The sequence below is a fragment of the Poecile atricapillus genome, chromosome 2, assembly GCF_030490865.1.
Source record: "Poecile atricapillus isolate bPoeAtr1 chromosome 2, bPoeAtr1.hap1, whole genome shotgun sequence".
Classification (NCBI taxonomy): Eukaryota; Metazoa; Chordata; class Aves; order Passeriformes; family Paridae; genus Poecile; species Poecile atricapillus.
In genome coordinates this window covers 36,047,107-36,067,511 of record NC_081250.1, presented here as the reverse complement: position 1 = coordinate 36,067,511, position 20,405 = coordinate 36,047,107, and the positions used below count along the sequence as shown (strand labels likewise).

Genomic DNA, 20,405 nt, shown 5'->3' with positions numbered 1-20,405 from the left:
TCCAAACTTGTAAACCTGTCATGTGGCTTTGTTCACAAAATAAATGCAGAGTATTACTCAGCTAATAGTGAAAAAGTTTAGTTGCCATAGCTATCACTGTTCCGGCATCATCACAGACACATTTTCTTGATGTTACTTTCTCACAAGCACTATCCTTTTTCAGGAAATAATATTGTCACTGGTGATTTCAGAAATATGGTAATATTCTTTAGCATATTTCTTTCTGGGAGAAATATGCTAAAGAATGTTCTGCTGTTAGTGCACATAAATTCCTCAAGGCTCAATGATTCAGAAAGCCATAATACACCATCTAAGTATTACAATATTATTATTACCTGTCGTAATGATACTTCATTTTGAAGAATTTTGATTGTTTCCTCCTTTCTTGCACTATCTGAAAATAAAAGCATAAAGCTAGCAAGTGTGTTCAGAAAAATATTTTTTCCTGGTAACTGGTAAATGTGACATCTGTCTGATATCTTAGAGTAGATCATGAAAAGCATGTCTAAGAGGCATGCACACAAACAGCACTCAGAGGGCCTTATAGCATCTGCTGGAAGATTCCTCTCTCACCCTTCACATTGGACATGGGACTGAATTTGAGGTGTTTGTTCAACATGAAGTCTGTCTGGAGTGTTTCAAAGAGCAAAGCTTTTTTATATCCCAGGCTCAAGCCTGTTAAATAGCAGTTCAGGTGACACCAGCTAATGTCACTGTTGTCTGACACCATCTGCTATTCTGTATCTTTAGGGTTTGCACCATGTCTGCACTGGCCCACAATTAAAGTGCAGCTTCTTAACAAAAAGTAAATTAAAGCCCTGGAGAAGTATCAGCCCTCCATAGGCAAATATCAATATGAGAGATTGTGGAGGTTCTATATTAACTTGCCGGTTTAATTCCAGAAAATGCTGAATTTCAAAGTGTTGTCTCTTTATATGGGACAGGAACCAATCCATCACCATTATCTGAGACAGAAGAACCTACCAGTTGTTTCCAACAGAGACATAGTTTCAGACCTCCAAGTGTGGGAAAGTTTACCAAATAATTACATATGTAGCACAGGAAGTCGGTCTCATGAGAAGCAATTTAAAGGAACATTAGTTCAGTATTAACTTGGATATGGAGATCTTTATATAGAAACTATTTTTTTGATGGGCAATTTATCAGGTTATAAAAGTAGAGAAACTAAGGTCATTCCCCACTTGCTTTTGCTTAAGGGCAGCACTATGTAAATGCAGAAGGTTGCTTCCCCTGCTAGCAGAGATTCAGAAGCAATTTAGCTGCTTTCTTGCTGCACAGAGCCTCAGCTAATAAGCCCTGAGGATTCATACCAGTACTGCAGAGTTAGCTCACAGGGTTCTGCACAACACCCTAGAAATATGTGCAAAGGTACCCAATTATACAGAGGAAACATAACTCTGCCTGGCTTTATTAATTTCACCTTCACACTCTTACTGCTTAACTTGAACCAGCTGCCAGGGGGAGATTCAGGTGGGTCTCAGAAATATGTTGCTCAATATCCAGGTCTTTAAATCACTTCTTGTCTTGGAGGCAACATCACAAAAACTTCTTAGCTCTGACCTACATCTACTGAGTTTATGCTTACGCATCATGGCTTCACTAAGCCATAGCAAATTAATCCTTCTCTGAGCTACCCATACAGGGCTGTTGGCTTTTCCTTGTGGTGCATTTTCCAGTTTCACTCCTGCTATCTGTAATATGTTGCTATGTCCTTCACCAGTATTCCAGTACATCTCTGCCCCTCCATTGTGGATTATGGAAGGGATGTGGAAAAGTGAAGTTTTCAACTCCCATTCTTCTAAACCAGCATCCTGCCTTTGGAATATCATGTCAACTCTCAGCTTTCATAGGTAGCCTGTGAAAAACTGTATTTATTTACAAAATGCCCAGAAGTTATGGCATCATGGTAACAAGAAAAATGAAAATCAATCTTTTGAGGGTTCTTTGAATGGGATCACAGGACATCTCTGCCACAAACATCAAGCAGTGCTGGCACTTCTGTATTCACTAGCACTTCCTGACATCTTCCAGACAAATATTATTTGGAAGACTTACTGAAAACAGTTCAAAGCCACCTTTTCACTGTTTTTATTGCAAGCACCATGAGCAAGGAAGGAAAAATATAAAAATAAAGAAATAAAAGCTTATAGGATATAGTTGGTATTATCATTTTAGTTATTGTGTGAAATAGCACTTTTAAAAGTTTAATTTTATTTCATTCCTCCCTCTTTTAATAGTCAGTGCAATTGTTATAAGGATGCATTTTATTATAAAGATCCTTTACAGTGGGGAAAGGAAAAATTTGATTTAGGGACTGACATACTGCCCAGTATAGATCTGGACACGATGCTTGTTAAATGTATGCAAGATAGCACTGAATTCTTATTTTATGTGTCATGTGATGAGATGAAAGGTTATGACATTTTTGTAAGGATAAAATTAAATGGGCATTATTTTGCTGCCTTGTGCTGAAATGAAATACTTCAGCATTTGCTGAGCAAGTAGATGCATTGAGTGAGTTCTCTTACACTTGTGACATAAATAAAATAATCCATTGTTGATACATCCAATGTGATTAGAAAAGATATCAGCAAAAAAGGCCACATCAAACATGAGTCTAAGGCATTGCTGTATTTGGTTAGGAATAATGAGGTAAAATAACCTATAAAAACAGCATATAAAGAAAAAACATTAGTGAATTTATTGAATCAAATGTAGGAATGTTTACCGGGAAACAAGTATTTGTTGTGTAGCATAGTATACAAGTATTTGTTGTACAGACTTACTTTAGGACTGTCATTTCTGGTCATTTTGGAGATACATATTTATTTATATATATATATATATATATATATATAAAGAATAAAAGTGTAATTATTGATATTCCATGATTTTTTACCACATTTTTGTCACTTAAGGGTAGTTTCTAAGGTTAAAAGTAACTGGTTCAACTCAGAACGATAGTACTTTCTTTCTATAACAACTGTGCCAGTCCTGAAAGTCCAGCTGTGATAGGCACCTACAGTTGCTTTCATGTGAGTAATCAAACTGAAAAGGAGATTAAAATAATGAAGCTTACACTCCCCCCCATTACCTGATTAACAGCTTTCCTTGCAACTTTTAGTGAATTCCCATTGCTTCCTCCCTGCTGCTCAGTGAGCATCTCCCTCATACTGAAGTACACTGACAATCCACCCTTTCCTTTCCAGCATGTCTTAGGCAGTGGTTTCCCTTCCAATTCTAGCTTTAAGGGAATAAAATCTTAGCAGATGCTAAATTGTTGTATGACTAAATTGTTAGTTTCCCCATTATTTCCATAAATATACAGATGTGAGGTGTATGTTAAGCATAATCTGTGTGTAAATTAGGGTTCACAGCTAAGAATTGATTGTGACTTTGAGCAAGGGATGGACAAAATGACTTCATGACCCTACCAATCTCCTTCTTTGTACATCTGCAATTCTGTGCCTTGCTATGAGTTGACGATTGGTAACTTTTTGCTACTATTTCTCTGATGTCAAGAGCATTACCAGGCTGTAAATATTGATGAAGGGTTGGTGCTCTGCACGACACATGAATCTGAAGTATAAATACTTCACTTATATTCAACACTGTATAAATACATCATTTATATTCAATTAAATGTTTCAAAGAATGCAGTGTTTCACAGATAATTTCATACTTCAGATTTTTAGGGTCTTTAAGTTCTTGAAGACTCAAATATTACTAAGTGATGCTTTTAATATAATATGTAATTGTTACTATAAGTGTTGGCATTCACAGTGACAGAGGTAAATGAAAGGCTACTTAGGAGTGTTGCCTTCATCAACACTTAGATCACAAACACTGTTGTTTTAGAAGGGAATTTAATTCCTCTCATTTGTATTTTTAATGCTGGAAGGAAAAAGCAGTAGTTGGAAACATCCTGAGTTGCATTATTAAACAGCAATATCACTATGTCATACAGCATAGTCTTTCTAGAAAGGCCACAAACCAATGTTAAGGTCTAGAGTTCATTTTTGTGCTCAACAGACCTGAGGTAGGAAAGCAGTATTTGTTATGAAAAGAGAGAAAGATTGATTATCAGAAGCTAAAGAAGCTAAAGTCCCAGTCTGTCCTTCTACCCCCTTAACATTCTTGAAAAGGAAGTCTTGCTATCAGTAGTATATTGTGCAGGGAATGTTAGAAACATTTTTCTGTAAACCCTGATTTCATAAAGACAATCATGCAAAAGTACTGGAATATGAGACCAGAGAGTTGGCTGTGCCTTGATATATACGGGAACACTGAGATTTTTTGTCTTTCCTCTTGGAAAAATAAAGAGGTAATAGCCTCAATTCTCTCCTTCCTCCTGCCTACAGTGGAAGTGAGAAGGTACTTTTGCATTCTGAGTTTGAGCTCTCTTCTCAGTAGTGGAAACAAGGGTGAAAAAAGTCGATTTAACATGACTCTGGGACTGTTGCTTGTTCACAAGTCATTGATCAGGAGCTAGTAGTAGAAAAGCAGCATTCGTAATACAGCTTGCAGCTATTTCAAGTTAGCTCCTCTCAGCAGGAGTCATCTTCCTGGAAAGGCCCCACGGAGACCAGCTTAAAATAGAAATCATTAGGAGGGAGATGCACTGCAAAAGCAGCAGTGTGAGAGAAAACAAAGAACCTCAGAGAAGTTTAGTTTTCTCCACATCCTCTGATTTTATGTCAAGTGTGTTTTGTGCCTTCATCTGGCAGGGTGTTTGTCTCCCACCTCCTCGGTGGAAGGGAAGAGGTGCAGATTTGTCTTCTGGATGGATGGGCATGAAGAGATGCCTGAGGGGACCTTGTCTACAGCGGACAAGTTTTCCCATTCATTTAGTGCAGCACTGGTTGGGTTTCTTGCAAAATCTATATTGAATGCAAGAAATTTTTTCAGTGAAAGTTACTTTATTTAATAAGCCTCTAAAATAATTACACCAAGCCTAACAGTTTTTCCATATTCAGAGAGGAATGTTTTGAATAGCCCCTTTCCCTGGCCTGGGAACTCAGCAGTGACTGCTCACACCATCATGCAATATGGAGCATTTCAGTCGTCAGACAGCATAAGCTTTCTCTAATTCTCCTGCTAGAAGCTGCTGTGCATGTTTTTCCTCTCTTGTCGCTATAGACAGCATGTCTTCAGTTTAAAATTTAGCAATTAATTTAGGGGAAGGAAATAGAAATCCTTTTTTTTAAATAAAAATTACTTCTACAGTGAGTGTGCATCTAAAGCGATTCACAATTTGCCATAACTGTAAGAGCAAGAAATAAAAAAATACATTTAATCTTAATTTTTAACTCTTTCAACTGTTGCTAACAAACTCACTACCTGCTACAGCATTTCTCCCTATTTTTTAAAAAAGAACATGAATGCAATCATTTTTATGTTCCTGTTCTCTAGTTGTAGCTGAATTTAAAGTATATCAAAGCAGCTGATCACAGTCTCACTCAAGAAGTAATTATTGATTTACTGATCTAGTATCTATCAAACTTAAACAAATCTCCTCATTTAAGAATAAGTACCCAAAACTAATTCCAATCCATTATATAAAAGGCATCCTTTGAGATGTGAATCTGGTTTGAGGGCATCCATCAAAGTGGATAATGTTGCTGACTTCTGAAGAGAACAACTGGTTTAACAGCTCCGGTATTTCTGAGGCTTAGTCAGGATCACAGTCAGGGTATGACAATTCATTTTGTGACAGTCAGATGTTTGTTAGCACTATTTTGAAACAAATCCAAAGTCTTGTAATGGCTGTCTGGTATCTTGTACATCTCACAGAAGTGCTCTGACCACCAGTGAGAAGTTGCAAAATTGATTTTTTGTTTTCCTCTATTAAGAACTTCATTGAATAAAGAAATTATTCAAATTTCTTTTCCTGCAGAAAACATTTGGTGTCAGCTAAATGAAATCTTGAAAAAGTGGAAAAAAAAAAAAAAATCAAGGCAGTTAGGAATATTTTACCTTAACCTTAGTTTTCTATGTACGATAGGATTTTGATAACTTTTGAATAACAACAGCTTTCCCAATAGATGGATATTTATAGCACAGCATCAAACTGTTTTGAATAATATAGAAATCACATAATTGGTTTGTTTGATTTATTGTATCAGTGTTTGTTTTTTTTAAAGGTAAGGAGGTGTTTTCACTTCCCAATTGATATCTGCAGGGCTTTTTAAAGATAAAAAAATAAAAAGGACAGCTGTAAGGTAATGATATAGAGCAGCAGATAAGGAAAAAAAATCAATATGTGGCCAATTCATTCATATACACGAAGCACTTTTCTCCAAGTACAGTAACATCTCCTGTGAAGAAAGAATAATTAAATCATACATCTCAGCTTAAAGTAAAAATCCTTCAGCTGAGTAATATCATATCAATTATGCTTCCTAGCACTCTTGAAATAGTATATATTAAAATATTTCTAGTTGCAAGGGTATTTTTTGAGATACAAAAAGGTAAAATGAGCTTTTGTCTGCACTTGAGAGCTTGTTTTCCCTCTTTATGTCAGCAACTGACTCCCCCCAGCAGTGGGAAAAATCTTGGATGAGAGTCCCCCCAGTGAGGATGCTGTGCCCTGGCACAGCCATTCACAAGAGAGCAGCTGCAGAACATCTTTACCAACTTTCTTGCCATCCCTCCTCTTCTTCCTACCTCTCTTTCCAGTCCAAATGGATTTCTAAGAGTGGCCACAGCAGAAGTATGTGATCAAGAAATCACTCATGCAAAATCACATTGCATGTATGTTTCACTCATCTAAGGGTTTTGTTGGTTTTTTAATTCCTTCCTACTCATTAGCCAGGGAAGAAGAAAGAGCACTGGTAAATTCGGTTTCCACTTATTTGAGAGTTAAAAAATTTTGCATTCAAAAGAGATGAGGGCAGCAGATTAGAAGCCATATGCAGTTCAAGGACATATTTAAGAAAAGGATTCATTTCCAATTCCACAAGGAATTGTACCTTTCTTTCTGTTTCATTGCACTTGAGAACGGCATCCCAATTTATGCCTTTATGCCTCAGTTGCTACTTATTAGCTGTATTTCCTACCTTTTTGCTCCTAATCTTTTTTCCTCTGAAGCTAATATTAAAATCTGGCATTAATCTTGCTAAGATAAATGTGTGATGATACAAACATTTCTAGTAATTCTTACTGCTGGGTAACTATCATATTCCATTCATCAGATTTTAGAAATTTCTCAGTGTACTGGCTCATCAAACACGGTTACAGCTGGGTTTTACAGTGATGATAGATTCTTTTCCGTATTTTTTTAAATACTGACTTACAAACATCTCTAAAGAACAGTAATAATAGTAGAGTATTTCCACATCATGCAGAATACCTTTCAACTTTTCTTGTTCTTGTTGTCCCATTTTTTTTAGATTTCTTTCCTTCATTTAGTCTTTAGTGGGTTTGAGGTTTGCTTTGAAGAATTTTCTTGGTCCATCTGATTAGTCAGTATGAATGACCTAGTTTTTTAATGTATGTTTTAATTTATGTGGGGATCACACACTATGGAATATTTTTCTTTGTAATGCTGAGAAATGGAAAAGACAGTTGAATTCAGTGATTCAGACTGTGATCAAGTATGGCTGTCCTGCCTATGAAGGCTTTGGACTTCTGATGTTTCAAATTCTGAACCTTTTAAAAGAAGGAAATCATGCATTCTTTGAAATAGTGGAAAACAGAACATGAGTTATTCTTTTATAAATAAATATTAATATATTTTACTTACCAAATTGAGGTACTAGACAATTTAGATGTAAAATAAAAAAGCAAGTAAAATGTTGCAATAATTATGGATTTTCTCAATTCAAGATGCTTCATATTTGCAGAAAGATCTGGTTTTTTATTATTTCTGGCCTTCATAATGCAGTGTCTTTCTCATGTAAAATTGTTCAATTGTACAACAATTTGAACAATTGTACAGCATTGCTTCAGGACATTGCCACTGTAGTATAGTAAATAATGTCTGCTAAATAACGTGAGCATAGATCTCCTCTCTCATAGATTGTTCAGGCAGGCTGCTTATGCAAAGCTGAGTTATGGTACCTTCACTGATGCTCTTGACCTTTATCACATCACCTTGACTTTTGTCAGCTATTGCCTTTCATGGCTCAAGCCTCTTTCATTTCTTCTACATCTCATATTGCTTTTTAGCGGTTCATTTAGTACTGAGGCATGGATCCTTTCTCCTCTTTGCCCTTTCCATTCCTCCTTTTATACCCATTACTGATTTCTGGCCCTGACTCAATTTCAAACGTGTTTATAGACAAGTTTTAAATCTACCTCTCCTCTTCTAATCTTTCTTCTTGTCCCGTCTCCCACGTCTCATTATTTTGCTATTTATTCTGTAAACACAAAACTCATACCAAATTACTCAATGCTTTTACTTGAAACTTCATATTGTGACAGAGTTGGCAGTGTCATCATATTTGTCCTTGTCATCATATTTGTCCTTGTCAGGATCATCTCTTAACAGCAGTTCTGGCTTTTCACTGATTTGGTCCCTGAACACGCAGGACGTTGCTAAAAGCAAACAAATGTAATGCAGGTGTGGATTAATGGCACAAAGCCCTAATTGTTTAGTACCTGGGATACAAATACTCATAAGCAGTAAAGCATTCTTCCTAAATGAGTGTCACTGAGGGATTTGGGCTTAGTCTGTGTATGTAAGACAGGAGTGGCACAAAGGTATCCTTCATTTTCAGTTGACAGATACCATCTCATTCTGCCAATCTATCTCCAGGAATTTTTGCTATTTTCTTAAAGAGGAGGAAAGTAGGAGCTGGGAGGCCAGAAAATAAATTGAGTCTGCAGAGTTATTTGAGTTGTAGTTTCTCTGGGTTGTGTTGGAGTGTAGCATTGCCTGCAAACACTCTATACCAGGGTAGTGAAATGCATCCTTGAAGGATCATGCTGTGGGTATGGAAGGCAAGAGTCTCCTGAAGTATTGGTACTGCACTGCTCCTTCTGTTAAATAAGTTTCGCTTGGCCCTGGGTCTTTTACCTAAAAGAAAAGAATAGAAAGGGAATTAAACTTTTTGTAGTCCTATAAAGAAGAGTATTCTAGCATCTGCAGTGGCCATGGGACCAAGGTGAGGATTGCTGTGCTTCTACCGAAACCTTTCTGTGAGATGCAGCAGATTTCTCTGTTTTTGAATGCTTTCCAAAGCATTTTCAAGTCCAGAACTGTATGTAACACAGAGGCTGGTGTGATCTTCTAGGGGCCAGTAGTAGGCTGAGTTCCTTGGTACACAGGGGCAATAGAAGTCCTGCACGAGCAGAGCATTGCTTGAGGCTTCCTGGCAGCAGTGCAGGTTCAGGCTGGCCTCATCTCTACAGTTAATAAGGGTGTCATCTCTAGGTTTGGATACGGAATTGTGTTTGCAGGTCACAGAAGTTTGTTTTGAAAGCATCAGTCAGCAGTAACAGCATGTTGGAATTTAGGATGTTTTCTCTCTTTATCTTTCTTTTCTTTTGATGTTACAGGAAATATTCAGGAAGTCATTTTGCAAGAACACTTGGAAAAAGAAGATGAAATTCTGGTTTCCTTGGCTGGTTTGAAGCAGGTATTACTATTGTTTAGTTTGACCTTCTTATGCCCTTCAGAGCTATTAATCCTTTCTCTTTTTTTTTCTTCTATTTTATTATTTTTGTATACTGCTGTTTTGTCTTCTTGCGCTGTTTTACTGGTGCATCAAACCTTGTGGTATATTTTTATTTGTAATGATAAAACTCAGTTGTAACGAGTTGAAACAGCTTGCATAGTATTTGCTCCTGTGGAAGTTTTGGAGGCTTCAAATCAAAACTAAAGAAGTGCAACACCAGGTGCTGGACTTAAGCCACACTATCGTTTTTCTTAATGCAAGATGTACTTGCTAAACATCAACTATGCCTATGTCCCATTATTTCATTGTGACAACTCTTGAACATCATTAAATTAAAGGAAAAAATACTACATACATAAAATGAGAATGCTGCTGAGCATCTGTAGCTCTGATTATACTGTCCTTTGTTCCCTACTGTGACATATGTTAAACTTATAATGAGGCAGGGAATAATCTTAACAGTTTTATTCTCTTTAGATTTCCTGGATAGTTGCTTTTCAGACTCTAATAAAAACCATATTTCACTTTTATTTATATCTTTAACCAGTATAGGTATGAATATTGGCTTGCTTCCTATCTTTTCAAAGCAAATATTCTGGGGAAATGATGTATAAAAGCAATCTGCACAGAGCTTTAGAAAATGCAGAATTCCTCCCAGTTTTTAACTTACATCCTTTCCCATCCTGTTCAACAACAGATCAAGGATATCCTGAAAGGTTCATTGCGTTTCAACCAGAGCCAGCTGGAAGCTGAAGAAAATGAGCAAATTACTATTGCTGATGATCATTACTGTTCCAATAATCAGAACAAGGGTGCAGGTGATATCCTAAAGGGACCTGTCATGACAAAGCAACAGTTCATCTCAGGACAACAGGTAAAATAAAAACATCTCAAGCAGGCCATTGATGGCCTTCCATTATTTGGAGACTTCCTTTAAGATGTTGAGGTGTTACATGGGACACACCAGCATTCATGGTCCATATGGAGAGCAAGTTAAAAGTGTATCTCTAGCTAGTGTCCTACTCTGATCAATTATTTTTATTGTAGCCTTATGCTCCACACACAGATATTTAAGTCTAAGTGTTAGGCAGTGTTTGGGGGAAGTTCTTTCACACTGTTGAATCACAGAACCACAGACTAATTTCCTACAAAAAAATGTATAAACTGCAGGTAAATGTTCCCATCCCAAATGTTCCCACATGATTATTCTCATTGTCCTTGTCCTCCAGGATCCCATTATGTAAGAGCTGATTAACTGCATTGCAGTGTATTCATGGCCAGTGCCAAAAAGGAAATAGCAAAGAGGCTGCTTTTACCTTCTACTTCATTGTATTGACTTTCTCCTTGAATCTGTAAATAATGTTTTCACATACAAAGCATACAGTCATAGGACAACTTCATAGACAAAGGGCCCTCTCTGTTTAAGACTCAGTCCAACCCAAACGTGATCTTAAAAATAAGTACTTTTCAGCCTGCTCATTTCTATGTTGGAGTCCTATTAAGTCTGCCACCCTGCTGCTGATACTCACACTCATAAATCAGTGGCAGTACTATCACCTCAAAGTCTGAATCTGCAGCCAGCTCACTTTTGACGTTTACTTAGGAACTACAGGAAATATTTATTCATTTTCAAATAATTACACAAGGTCATTTTGATTTATTACACTAGATCCCCCTGAGTTAGAACACTCTATGTTCAAAACATGTTTTAATTGTATGTCAGTATTAGGGGCACTACCAAGATAGATTTTTTGTTTTTACTCACTAATGGCAAAAAGCAAAGCTTTGCTAGGGAGTTTTCATTGTTTGCTTAGTTGTTGTCATTATAATCACTATTTTCTGCCATAATAAAGCCATAGGTTAAACTGATGCAGTACATAATGGCCTCCTATTTTTGCCTTTGATCTCCTAGTATTTTTTATGAAGTACCTCTTGTTTTCTTCCCAAAATGGCAAATAATGCTTTTTTGATGATTTTTCACTTCTAGAAACTAGCAGGTAGAATGCCATATAACATGGCAGCAAGCTGTGTGTGTGTGTGTGTGTGCAAACCCTGCTGAAGCTGGAGAAGCCCTTACTCAGAGGTTTGTCTAAAGCTTGTATCATGGATGTGCTTCAAGTAATGAGGGTGAAGCAATTGAAGCCTGCCCTGCACAGATTTCTCTCCAGTGCAAATTTTCAGGGGGATATATAATGAGGTCTGGACTTATCCCATTGTGTAGTCAGGGTGTGTACATCCAGCCCCAGGAACTGAGTGGCATCCATGGCTCCAACAATTTCAAGGCTGCTCATAAGTAAACTATGAGCAACATGAGTAGAGGTTGTACAAGCTGAGCTGCTGCAGAACATTAATGAGGCATTAGCACTGCATGGTTTATGTTTGGAGGTGCAGTACATTCATATGGATTAGCCTCCTCTCCTCTTATCTTCTAGAAATTCCAATTATGATAATGAGCAACAGCACCTTTGACAGAAAGAAAAAGATTAGTGTTAGAAATGGCACTCCAGGAGGACTGGTAGTATCCTTTGTTAGTTAATTAGGAATAGTTTGTCTGTCTGTCTAACTACCCCCTAGATAGTCTGTGCTGTTTCCAAGTCCTTCGTCTTTAACCACCATCCATAAAATCAAACAAAAAGAGGAGAGCTTTGGACTCCTTTTAATAAAACACAGGAAAATAAAACTGTGGAATAGGGAATTGTGATATTAGACTGTTAATTAATGGGCTCAGTTGTTAGCCCAAACCACGCCACAGCCCAGGCTTTTAGCTCTGCTGAAGAAAAGGGGCTGCAGTGGTGCTCTGGGTCATGCCTGGAGTACTTACTGAGAGCTGGAGGGGGATTAAAAAACAACCACTTTTAGGCACTTTAATGCATTTCTTATTAAACAAATTTCTATTCTATTTGCATTTTCTGTGACTTTGGTAATGCCTGTAATTCTGTTTGGTGTGATTTGTACTGCAGCGATTGTTCTTTGCTGGAATTATAGGGTTATTTTCTAGGACAGCTGGAACAGTTACAGGTATAGCTATTCTGTAATTGAGATTAAAATCTGGTCTTTTGTGCTTGGTTGTTATATAAATTATTTATCATCTTTGCTTTTTTAAAAGTGTTCTTCCTCTTTTTTGTCTCAAAATCCCTTTCTGCAAAATGAGGATAAGGATATAGCCCTTCTTTATAAAGGAAAGCTGCAAAATTAAAAATGCAAAAAAAAAAAATTAAGATAAAGGCTAAAAGAAATCAAGCATTTTTTGGAATGTTTGGCTTTGGTAGCAGCATGCAGTTGACAAACAGAAGGCTTCTGTTGCTAAATAATGAATGATAATTAACACATTATCTTGCCTTTATGTCTGTTCAAAGAAGGAGGCAAAATGAGCTGCTGTTCTTCTAAGCTTTCTTGAATTGTATCCTTGCAGTTAGTTTTAACTCATTCACAGTGTGAAGGCAAATGAAATAAGCCTGGTCCTAGTAGCTGATATTCATCAGGAAAAATTGTTTGGAGAAGCCATATGGCAACGGGCGTAAGGTTGTTAAGTTTCAAAGCTACTGGAAGTATAATTCTGTCATTTTTCATTTATTCAGTAGTGGCAGCAGATGGGAGAAAACATGCTTCACGTCAGCATGAGTTTCCTGAAACAGAAACAGGCAAAAGAAGAAGGAAGGAGGTATTTTACCTCTGGAAATATCAGTTCCAAAATTCCAAAATAGGGATCAGCAAACATTTACAGGAAGCCCTTTTGTAGGATTTTGGGGTCAATATCTCTGCTTTGCTGCTTCTCTGTTACTTCAGTGAGCTATAGGTCTCCTTAACCAAACCAAAAAGTGTGGGTGGCATGAAGAGTACTGTTGGAAAGCTCTACAGTAACAACAAGAAATTGGGATGAGTAGTTTCCTTTCCTTTATTAAAGAGCAGGATGCTTTTTCAACTGCAGTAGAGCACACTCTTGAAAGCAGTATTTAGGAAATTGGGGAGTGCCAGAGACAAAAATACTGATCCTGCTGGGCAAGTGTGTCTCTAAGATCTGTGTCACCCTACGCAAGGTGGAGGTGTGAGGACTGTGAGGACTGAAATAAAGGATTCTTGATAGCTTGGAATAATAAAGTGTATAATTTTGAAAAATGAAACAGTGCTGCATTCCCTGAGAGCTTTTAAATAGAAATGTAGAAAGAGGCCAGGTGAATTATGTGGCAGTGGTTGTTTAGAGGAATGTATATTTCTGTTGTACAGGGCTGGGGGTGGGAACAAAGTGCTGAAGTTTTGACTATGGCATTTAGAGCTCCTAAAGAAGTATCAATAGGGGCTGGAGGATTAGGGATTGAGAACAGCCCTACTTGAGAAAGACTGGGGAATACTGGTAGATGAGAGGCTGGACATTACCCAAATGTGCACTCAAGCCCAGAAATCCAGCTGTATCTTGGGCTGCATCCAAAGCAGTGTGGCCAGCAGATCAAGGGTGGTGATTCTGCCTCTCTGTTCCCCTCTGGTGAGACCTCACCTGGAGCTCTGCATCCAGCTCTGGGGTCCCCAGCACAGAAAGGACATGGGCCTGTTGGAGCAAGTCCAGAGCAGCGTGACAAAGATGATTAGAGGGCTGGAGCACCTCTCCTATGAAGACAGGCTGATAGAGTTGGTGATTTTCAGCCTGGAGAGGAGAAGACTCCAGGGAGACCTAATTATGGCTGTTCAGCACTGAAAGGGGGCTTAAAAGAGAGATGGAGACAAATTTCTTAGCAGGGCCTGTTGCAAATAGGAATGGGCAATGGTTTTGAACTAAAAGAGGATTGATTGAGATTAGATTTAATGAAGAAATTTTTTTATGATGAGAATGGTGTGAGACACTGGAACAGGTTTCTGAGAGAGGTGGTGGGTGCCCCATCCCTTGAAACACTGATAGTCTGGTTGGACAGGGCTCTCAGCAACTTGGTCTAGTTGGAGATGTCTCTGTGCCTTGCTGTGGGAGTTGGACTGTGTGACCTTTAAAGGTCCTTCCAACCCAAACCATTCTGTGATTCTGTGTTGATGGAGCAGAGCCACAGTTGTGTGCTGCCTGTGTCCTCAGCCCCCTGGAGATGGCAGCTGACTCACTGACAGCTCATGAAGACAGCATTTCAAACAGACAAGATGAAAGCAAAAGGCTAATTATTAACAAATGATGTCTCAGCTCAGAAGTGTTTAAACAGTGAAATATATCTCCTTGTAGGATAGAACTCTGTGGTTTTAACTTCATGGATACTGCTTGAAGTTTTTGACATTTGAACTACTCTGGTTCTGCATGTATCAGGAGGGTTGGAGATCAATTTTGATAACACTCAAAAAGGCTTGTTGATCTTTCTAAAACCAATCTGTTGAGTTTTGTATGAATTTTATTAATATAATTATTAATTAATATCTTATCTTCTGTGAAAAGAGCGTTACTATCAAAAGTAATAGATGTCAATTTCTATCAGTGTGACAGCTGTCTTACATTGGGACAGGTAAAATTTTAACCAGTGCTCTGGACTCAAGATTTTTCCATTTGAATTATGAAGTATTATAATCAGTTAATTATAAAACAGGATATTATATGTTATTAAATCTATAGTAATATTGATTATATAATATTATTACCTGCATGCCTGTAGATAGCACACAAAAATTATAAATTATGAGAACAGGATATTTCAAAATTTAGAAAAGGAGATTTTTTTAATCCTTATTAATATAAATTTGGGCACAGTTCTGTATTTGAATATATTCTCCCATTCAGCTGATATTTATCTTGATTGTGACTTCTAACAGTTTGTAATGATTATGTAAATGACAGCCAAAGACTTCCAGCTCACTCATTTCATCTTACAGACATTCATAATTGCAGGTGGGTTTTGCTTCCTGAGCTACTCTACGGTACCATTTCAAGAACATTCTGATCTATAATCAGTAATCAAAACAAGAAAATAATTTTCAGCTGTAATAAGAAGTTTTGCAAAATAAATTTTGCTTGCAACCATGGATTCTGTAACTGTGGTTGTGGCTTGCTGATGCTTGTGGTACTCTAATTTTATATACCATGCTGTAGGTTCACCTTTATCTCATTCAGATATCTGGTTTCTCTTTTCTGTAACTGCTTTCTTTATTTTTTTTTAATACCTATAATCTCTTTTCACCCCAGAATGAATTTTTTTTTTTGGTGGATGGGTCACAGCTGAAGAGCTTGTATTGCCACAAATGTGGACATACATACCCTCTACTTCTCCTTTTTCTCAGTCTTGCATTCCTGTAATTAAATATATTGTTTTTGGCATCACACCACTTCAGGCTGCTTGTACCTACAGGCTGTTTGGCAGGTTGCATTATCACTCTGAAAAAAACCTGTGTGGAAGCAACCAAGAAAGCAGTCATGTTCTTGCCAGAGGAACACAGCACCAGGCAGGAGCTGAATGCAGCTCTTGCAGAAGGAAACAAAGTGTTGTCCGTTTGGGTTGCAACCAAGCTAAAGGCTGCCAGTTGTCAACAAGTGAGAAATCCCACTCTACTTTGTATGGCAGTCTTCCTTTCTAATTGCATATAGCTCTGACTGGAAAAGCTGGGAATTCTGAGTGTGGCTAGTGTAATGGAATATAAGACTGAGACTTCATAGAGTTTTCTGGTAGCCACTACCTAGGTGCTCAGGAGTAGACATTTCCCAAGGTCTAACCAGACAGAATTGGAATTCCCAGACCCTCATTTTCTGGAAAAGTTAGGAAATAGTCAGCAACACTAGCCCTGGAAGCTCTGGCAGCCCTGATTTTTTGAACCCAAACTGGTGCATGCTAAACCAGGTCAATGGGTGGTTCAGAATTCACAAGTCAGGGTTTCACTAGGAAATTTTATATAAAACCATTCTCCTGACAAGCTCCAAAATGCTACTGTACATGCAAACCAGCAAAAAAATTTCTCTAAACTGTTTCACTAAATACTTCAGAAACCCACTGTAATTACTGAAAATCTTCACAGTTGTAATGTATGTGTTTGATGCTTGACTGCTGTGGTCACTATGTGGATGCACTATGATGATGAGACACGTAAGACTGTTAGACTAAAAAATGTATTTTCAGAGTGTTACATTTTATGCTTTTTAAAATTAGCTCAATTGGTCAGAACACGGTGCTAATATGCCAAGGTTGTGGGTTTGATGGGCCCAAGAGCTGGGCTCAATGATCCTTGTGGGTCCCTTCCAGCTCAGATTATTCTGTGATTCTGTGAAATAACAAATGATGTTATCCAAAATTAATATCCACTTTATTTTTCACTTTATTTAGTCATTGCCACTTCTGGATAATAATTACTCCTTTGTTCCATTCCCATATGCCTGACATGCTTCATAAGCCTCATTATGTGGTAACACCGGTGCTCACTTTAAGTCCTTTCTGTGCCTTTGTTTCACAGACTATGACTGATTCGAGCACTAGGGAGAGCAAGAATGCTGATGACTATATTATGGTTTCCAAAGAAGAGGAAAGAAGTAAAAGTGCTGTTCCAGAGCCGGGGCAGGCCCTTCAGGCACACAAGGAGGCAGCGGTGAAGCCAGAAGTTCCATCTCGTTCTTCTTTGATATTTTCTGATCCTCTGATGGGTTCCATTTCAGCCTCCTCCAGCAACCTGAGCTCCAGCCCTGATGATGACAGTAGTAATAACAGCAAAGATTCTGACTTTGCTATTGTCAGCCCACTGGACATCTAAAGAAACAGGTTGGGAGAGTTTGGGAAGCCTGTCATTACAACTCAGCTCTAATTTCTGTGATTCCATGGGCTGGAAAGTTCTTTGGCTTACAAGGACAGAAAATAGATAAAGGTAACCCATCTCAGCTTCCAAAAGCCTAAATTAAAATATAAAGGCAAACAAATAACAGAAAAAAAAGACGTAAATTTGCTACTTTTAAAAAATAATATATACATTTTAATAACTGCCTTAATAAAGACCCAGTAAAACCCAGTTCTAGTATACAGCTATTATTAATTATGCTGTTACCTTACTTAGGAGCTTTGTTGCTATAGAACTATTGCTTTCCCAAAACATAGAATAGTATATGCTAGGTACCATAATGACAATGTGTGGATACTTGGCATCAGACCTGAAGCAGCAAAGACAGGCTAGATTTAATATTGTCCTTTTACAAAATATGCTTGACTGGGTTTTCTGTGTAGGAAAGGGTACTGTTTCTTCAGAGACTGTGATTAGAGAAGTAGGGAATGAGTATCAAAAAGATTAAAAGCATCATCCTGGTAGGAAGTTTGTTCTCCATTGAGGAATCCCAGTTTCTTCATTTGCATCTGGCAATAGCCTGAGGTGTGTTCGGGGCAGAGGTTTGTGTAGTTGTTCCTCAGTGCATACAGGAGACTATGAGACAAACTCCTTGAGAATGAGGACCTACACAACAGAGCCTTATTTGCCTTTGTCTACTTTTTCCCCTTGAGAGTTCCCAGCTCACCTCTTTTCCACTTTGTCTACTTTTACTTCCCCTGGCATTTTTTTTTTTTTTTTATTTTACTTATACTACCAAAGTTAAAACAGTAGGTGCAAGGGAAATAAGAGTGTTTCATAATATAGAACTGAGCTGGTTGAACTAAAGCTAGCTCAAGTATGGTAACTTACCACGGAAGGTTGCAAAGTGAAATGAAATATTCATAATTAAAAACATTTTATGTTTATCTTCTATAGACACTGTTTACATATATTCCTATATGATTTCCATATTTCTAATCAAGAGAAACATAACGGTGCAGCAGCATTAACCAACAGAAAGTTTCTAATTAACTCTGTTACTTGTTCTTCTATGGAAAAGTGTATTTCTTTCCCATCAAGTCCATAGTACACTTAATAGCAGCTCTTTTCAAGTAGATAAGGGGGGCTTTCTGTACTCTCTGATCCCTTTAATCTCTGTTGGAATTCACAAAACGAAACTGGTGATGAATAGACTGCTCCTCTTGCAGGACCTACACAGAGTTAGCTTGAGGAAAGAATGTTAGTATGTCGCTCTGTCATAGCAGCAAAAAAAAAGCATTATTTTCTTTTAAGATGCATATACATTATACCATGCAACAGTTTCCTATTTGCATGGCAAAGCTTGTGTTTGTTCAAAGTTATGAAATTGTAGTTATTTGCTACTTAGTCTGCAATTGTAAATGAAGTACCATATCCCAAAGATGAGGTGACGTGTAATTTGCTGGTCTTAGACTTTACAAGGTCTGTGTCAGTGACTGAACTGAAGAGTTAATTGTCATGTAATTACATGGTAGCTGCCACCATGTAGTTTCAGAGATTATTTGTGCCTTGTAAAATGTTAAAAAAATAGAATGTTTCGTACAGGCAGAGCATCACACCTCTCTGCAAGAGAGTCATGTGAACAGTCAGATAACTATATAGATGAAAGATCTTAAATGCATAACATTTTGGAGAGGTGTTTATTTTGGTTTAATTTTAAGCTTCTTAAAAAATCACTTTGGAATTCAGTATGCATGCCTGCCTCCAGTTTATTTTATTACCCTGAGTTTGCATGAATGCCAGGGGATTGGGTAGCTGGTTGATTTATTTAGGTCTTTCAAGCTTTTCTAGCCTTAACCTATACAGCAAGGCTTGTGGCACCATCAGCAAAGGGTGGCTGTTGAAGAAGTACCTGTGGAAAGAGGAAGGAAATATTCTGGGGACAGAGAGAAAAGTTTCATATTCTGCAACACATAAACCTTTAAAGATTCCAGTAGCTTGGCAGGAGAAAATGTTTTTACTTCTTTTTTATTTTTTTAAGCATCAGTCTTTTGATTTCTATTCTAATGGGTTGTTTCAGGGATCACATCGCTATTTTCTTGAACAGTCTCATTGCCGATGGAAGAGTGTGATTTGTACAGGTTTTTTATTTTTGTAAATTAGTTGTATCTTTAATCTTGCATATTTTAAAACAGCAGTAAAAGTGTATAAAGACTTGGGGAGTGTCTAAGAAGAATCAGTGAATACCGATGAGCTGAATGCATACCATGCCATGGGATATGATAAAAATCTTCAAAAGCAGAGAGGTGATTATACAAATAAGATCAGAGTAACTCCGATAAATGAATCTGCTTTGGTTGTACCATGTCCTTCCACATCTCTAATATGTTGTCTCTGGTATTTGATCATAGTGAAGAGATAGTTAAAAGTATTTCAGTATATTCATTAAGTTAGAAACTTGTAAATTCGATAAAATGTCAAATCATCACCCTGTTTTGTGTTATGTTAAGAATATATTGAGAGACAAATTGCCATTTAAAATACAAGGTTATTCTTTCTCTCCGGAAATGACTTGCTCATAATGTTCATGGATAATAATAATCAGATAGAAAAGTGATAAGCCTTGCAAATTCCTGACAAAAACTAATGCAGCATTAAGATTGCTGATCTGAGACTGTTTTACTGTATCTCACATCTGTAATTTATTACTTTCAAGTCTCTTGCATGTCATGTCAGTTGTATGTACTGCAGAAAGGCAGTATCATATTTTGACTGGGTATTGATTTAGTCGTGGAACTTTGTATCTTTACTCTGGAAGAGCATCTAGCCCGCTTTATTAAAGAAAGAATTAACAAACTTTCTGGGTTGTGGTCGTGCTGTTTTCTCAAAGAAGAGGGAAAGCTTTTTGGCTAGAATACTGGAAGTAAAATTTCTGAGAACTAGGATGATTAAAACTTTAAAACTATCTATATAAGCACAAAGTTTATTAATACTTTAATCAGATTTTATGTAAGTGATCCAGAGAATAAGACTGCTCTTCATTTGTCT

The 20,405-nt window shown here is 37.4% G+C and overlaps 1 protein-coding gene across 3 annotated transcripts in view; it reads left to right on the top strand.

Moving 5' to 3' along the window:
• Positions 1 to 18,712, top strand: part of TBC1D5 (TBC1 domain family member 5) — a 315,146-nt gene extending 296,434 nt beyond the window's left edge. For all 3 annotated transcript variants that reach the window (XM_058831805.1, XM_058831806.1, XM_058831807.1), the window contains 3 exons: positions 9,523 to 9,602; positions 10,339 to 10,515; positions 17,043 to 18,712. In XM_058831805.1, coding sequence (XP_058687788.1) covers positions 9,523 to 9,602; positions 10,339 to 10,515; positions 17,043 to 17,336 — 551 coding nt within the window. In that variant the 3' untranslated portion in view covers positions 17,337 to 18,712. The remainder of the gene's footprint in view (positions 1 to 9,522; positions 9,603 to 10,338; positions 10,516 to 17,042) is intronic.
• Positions 18,713 to 20,405: the final 1,693 nt, after the last annotated feature.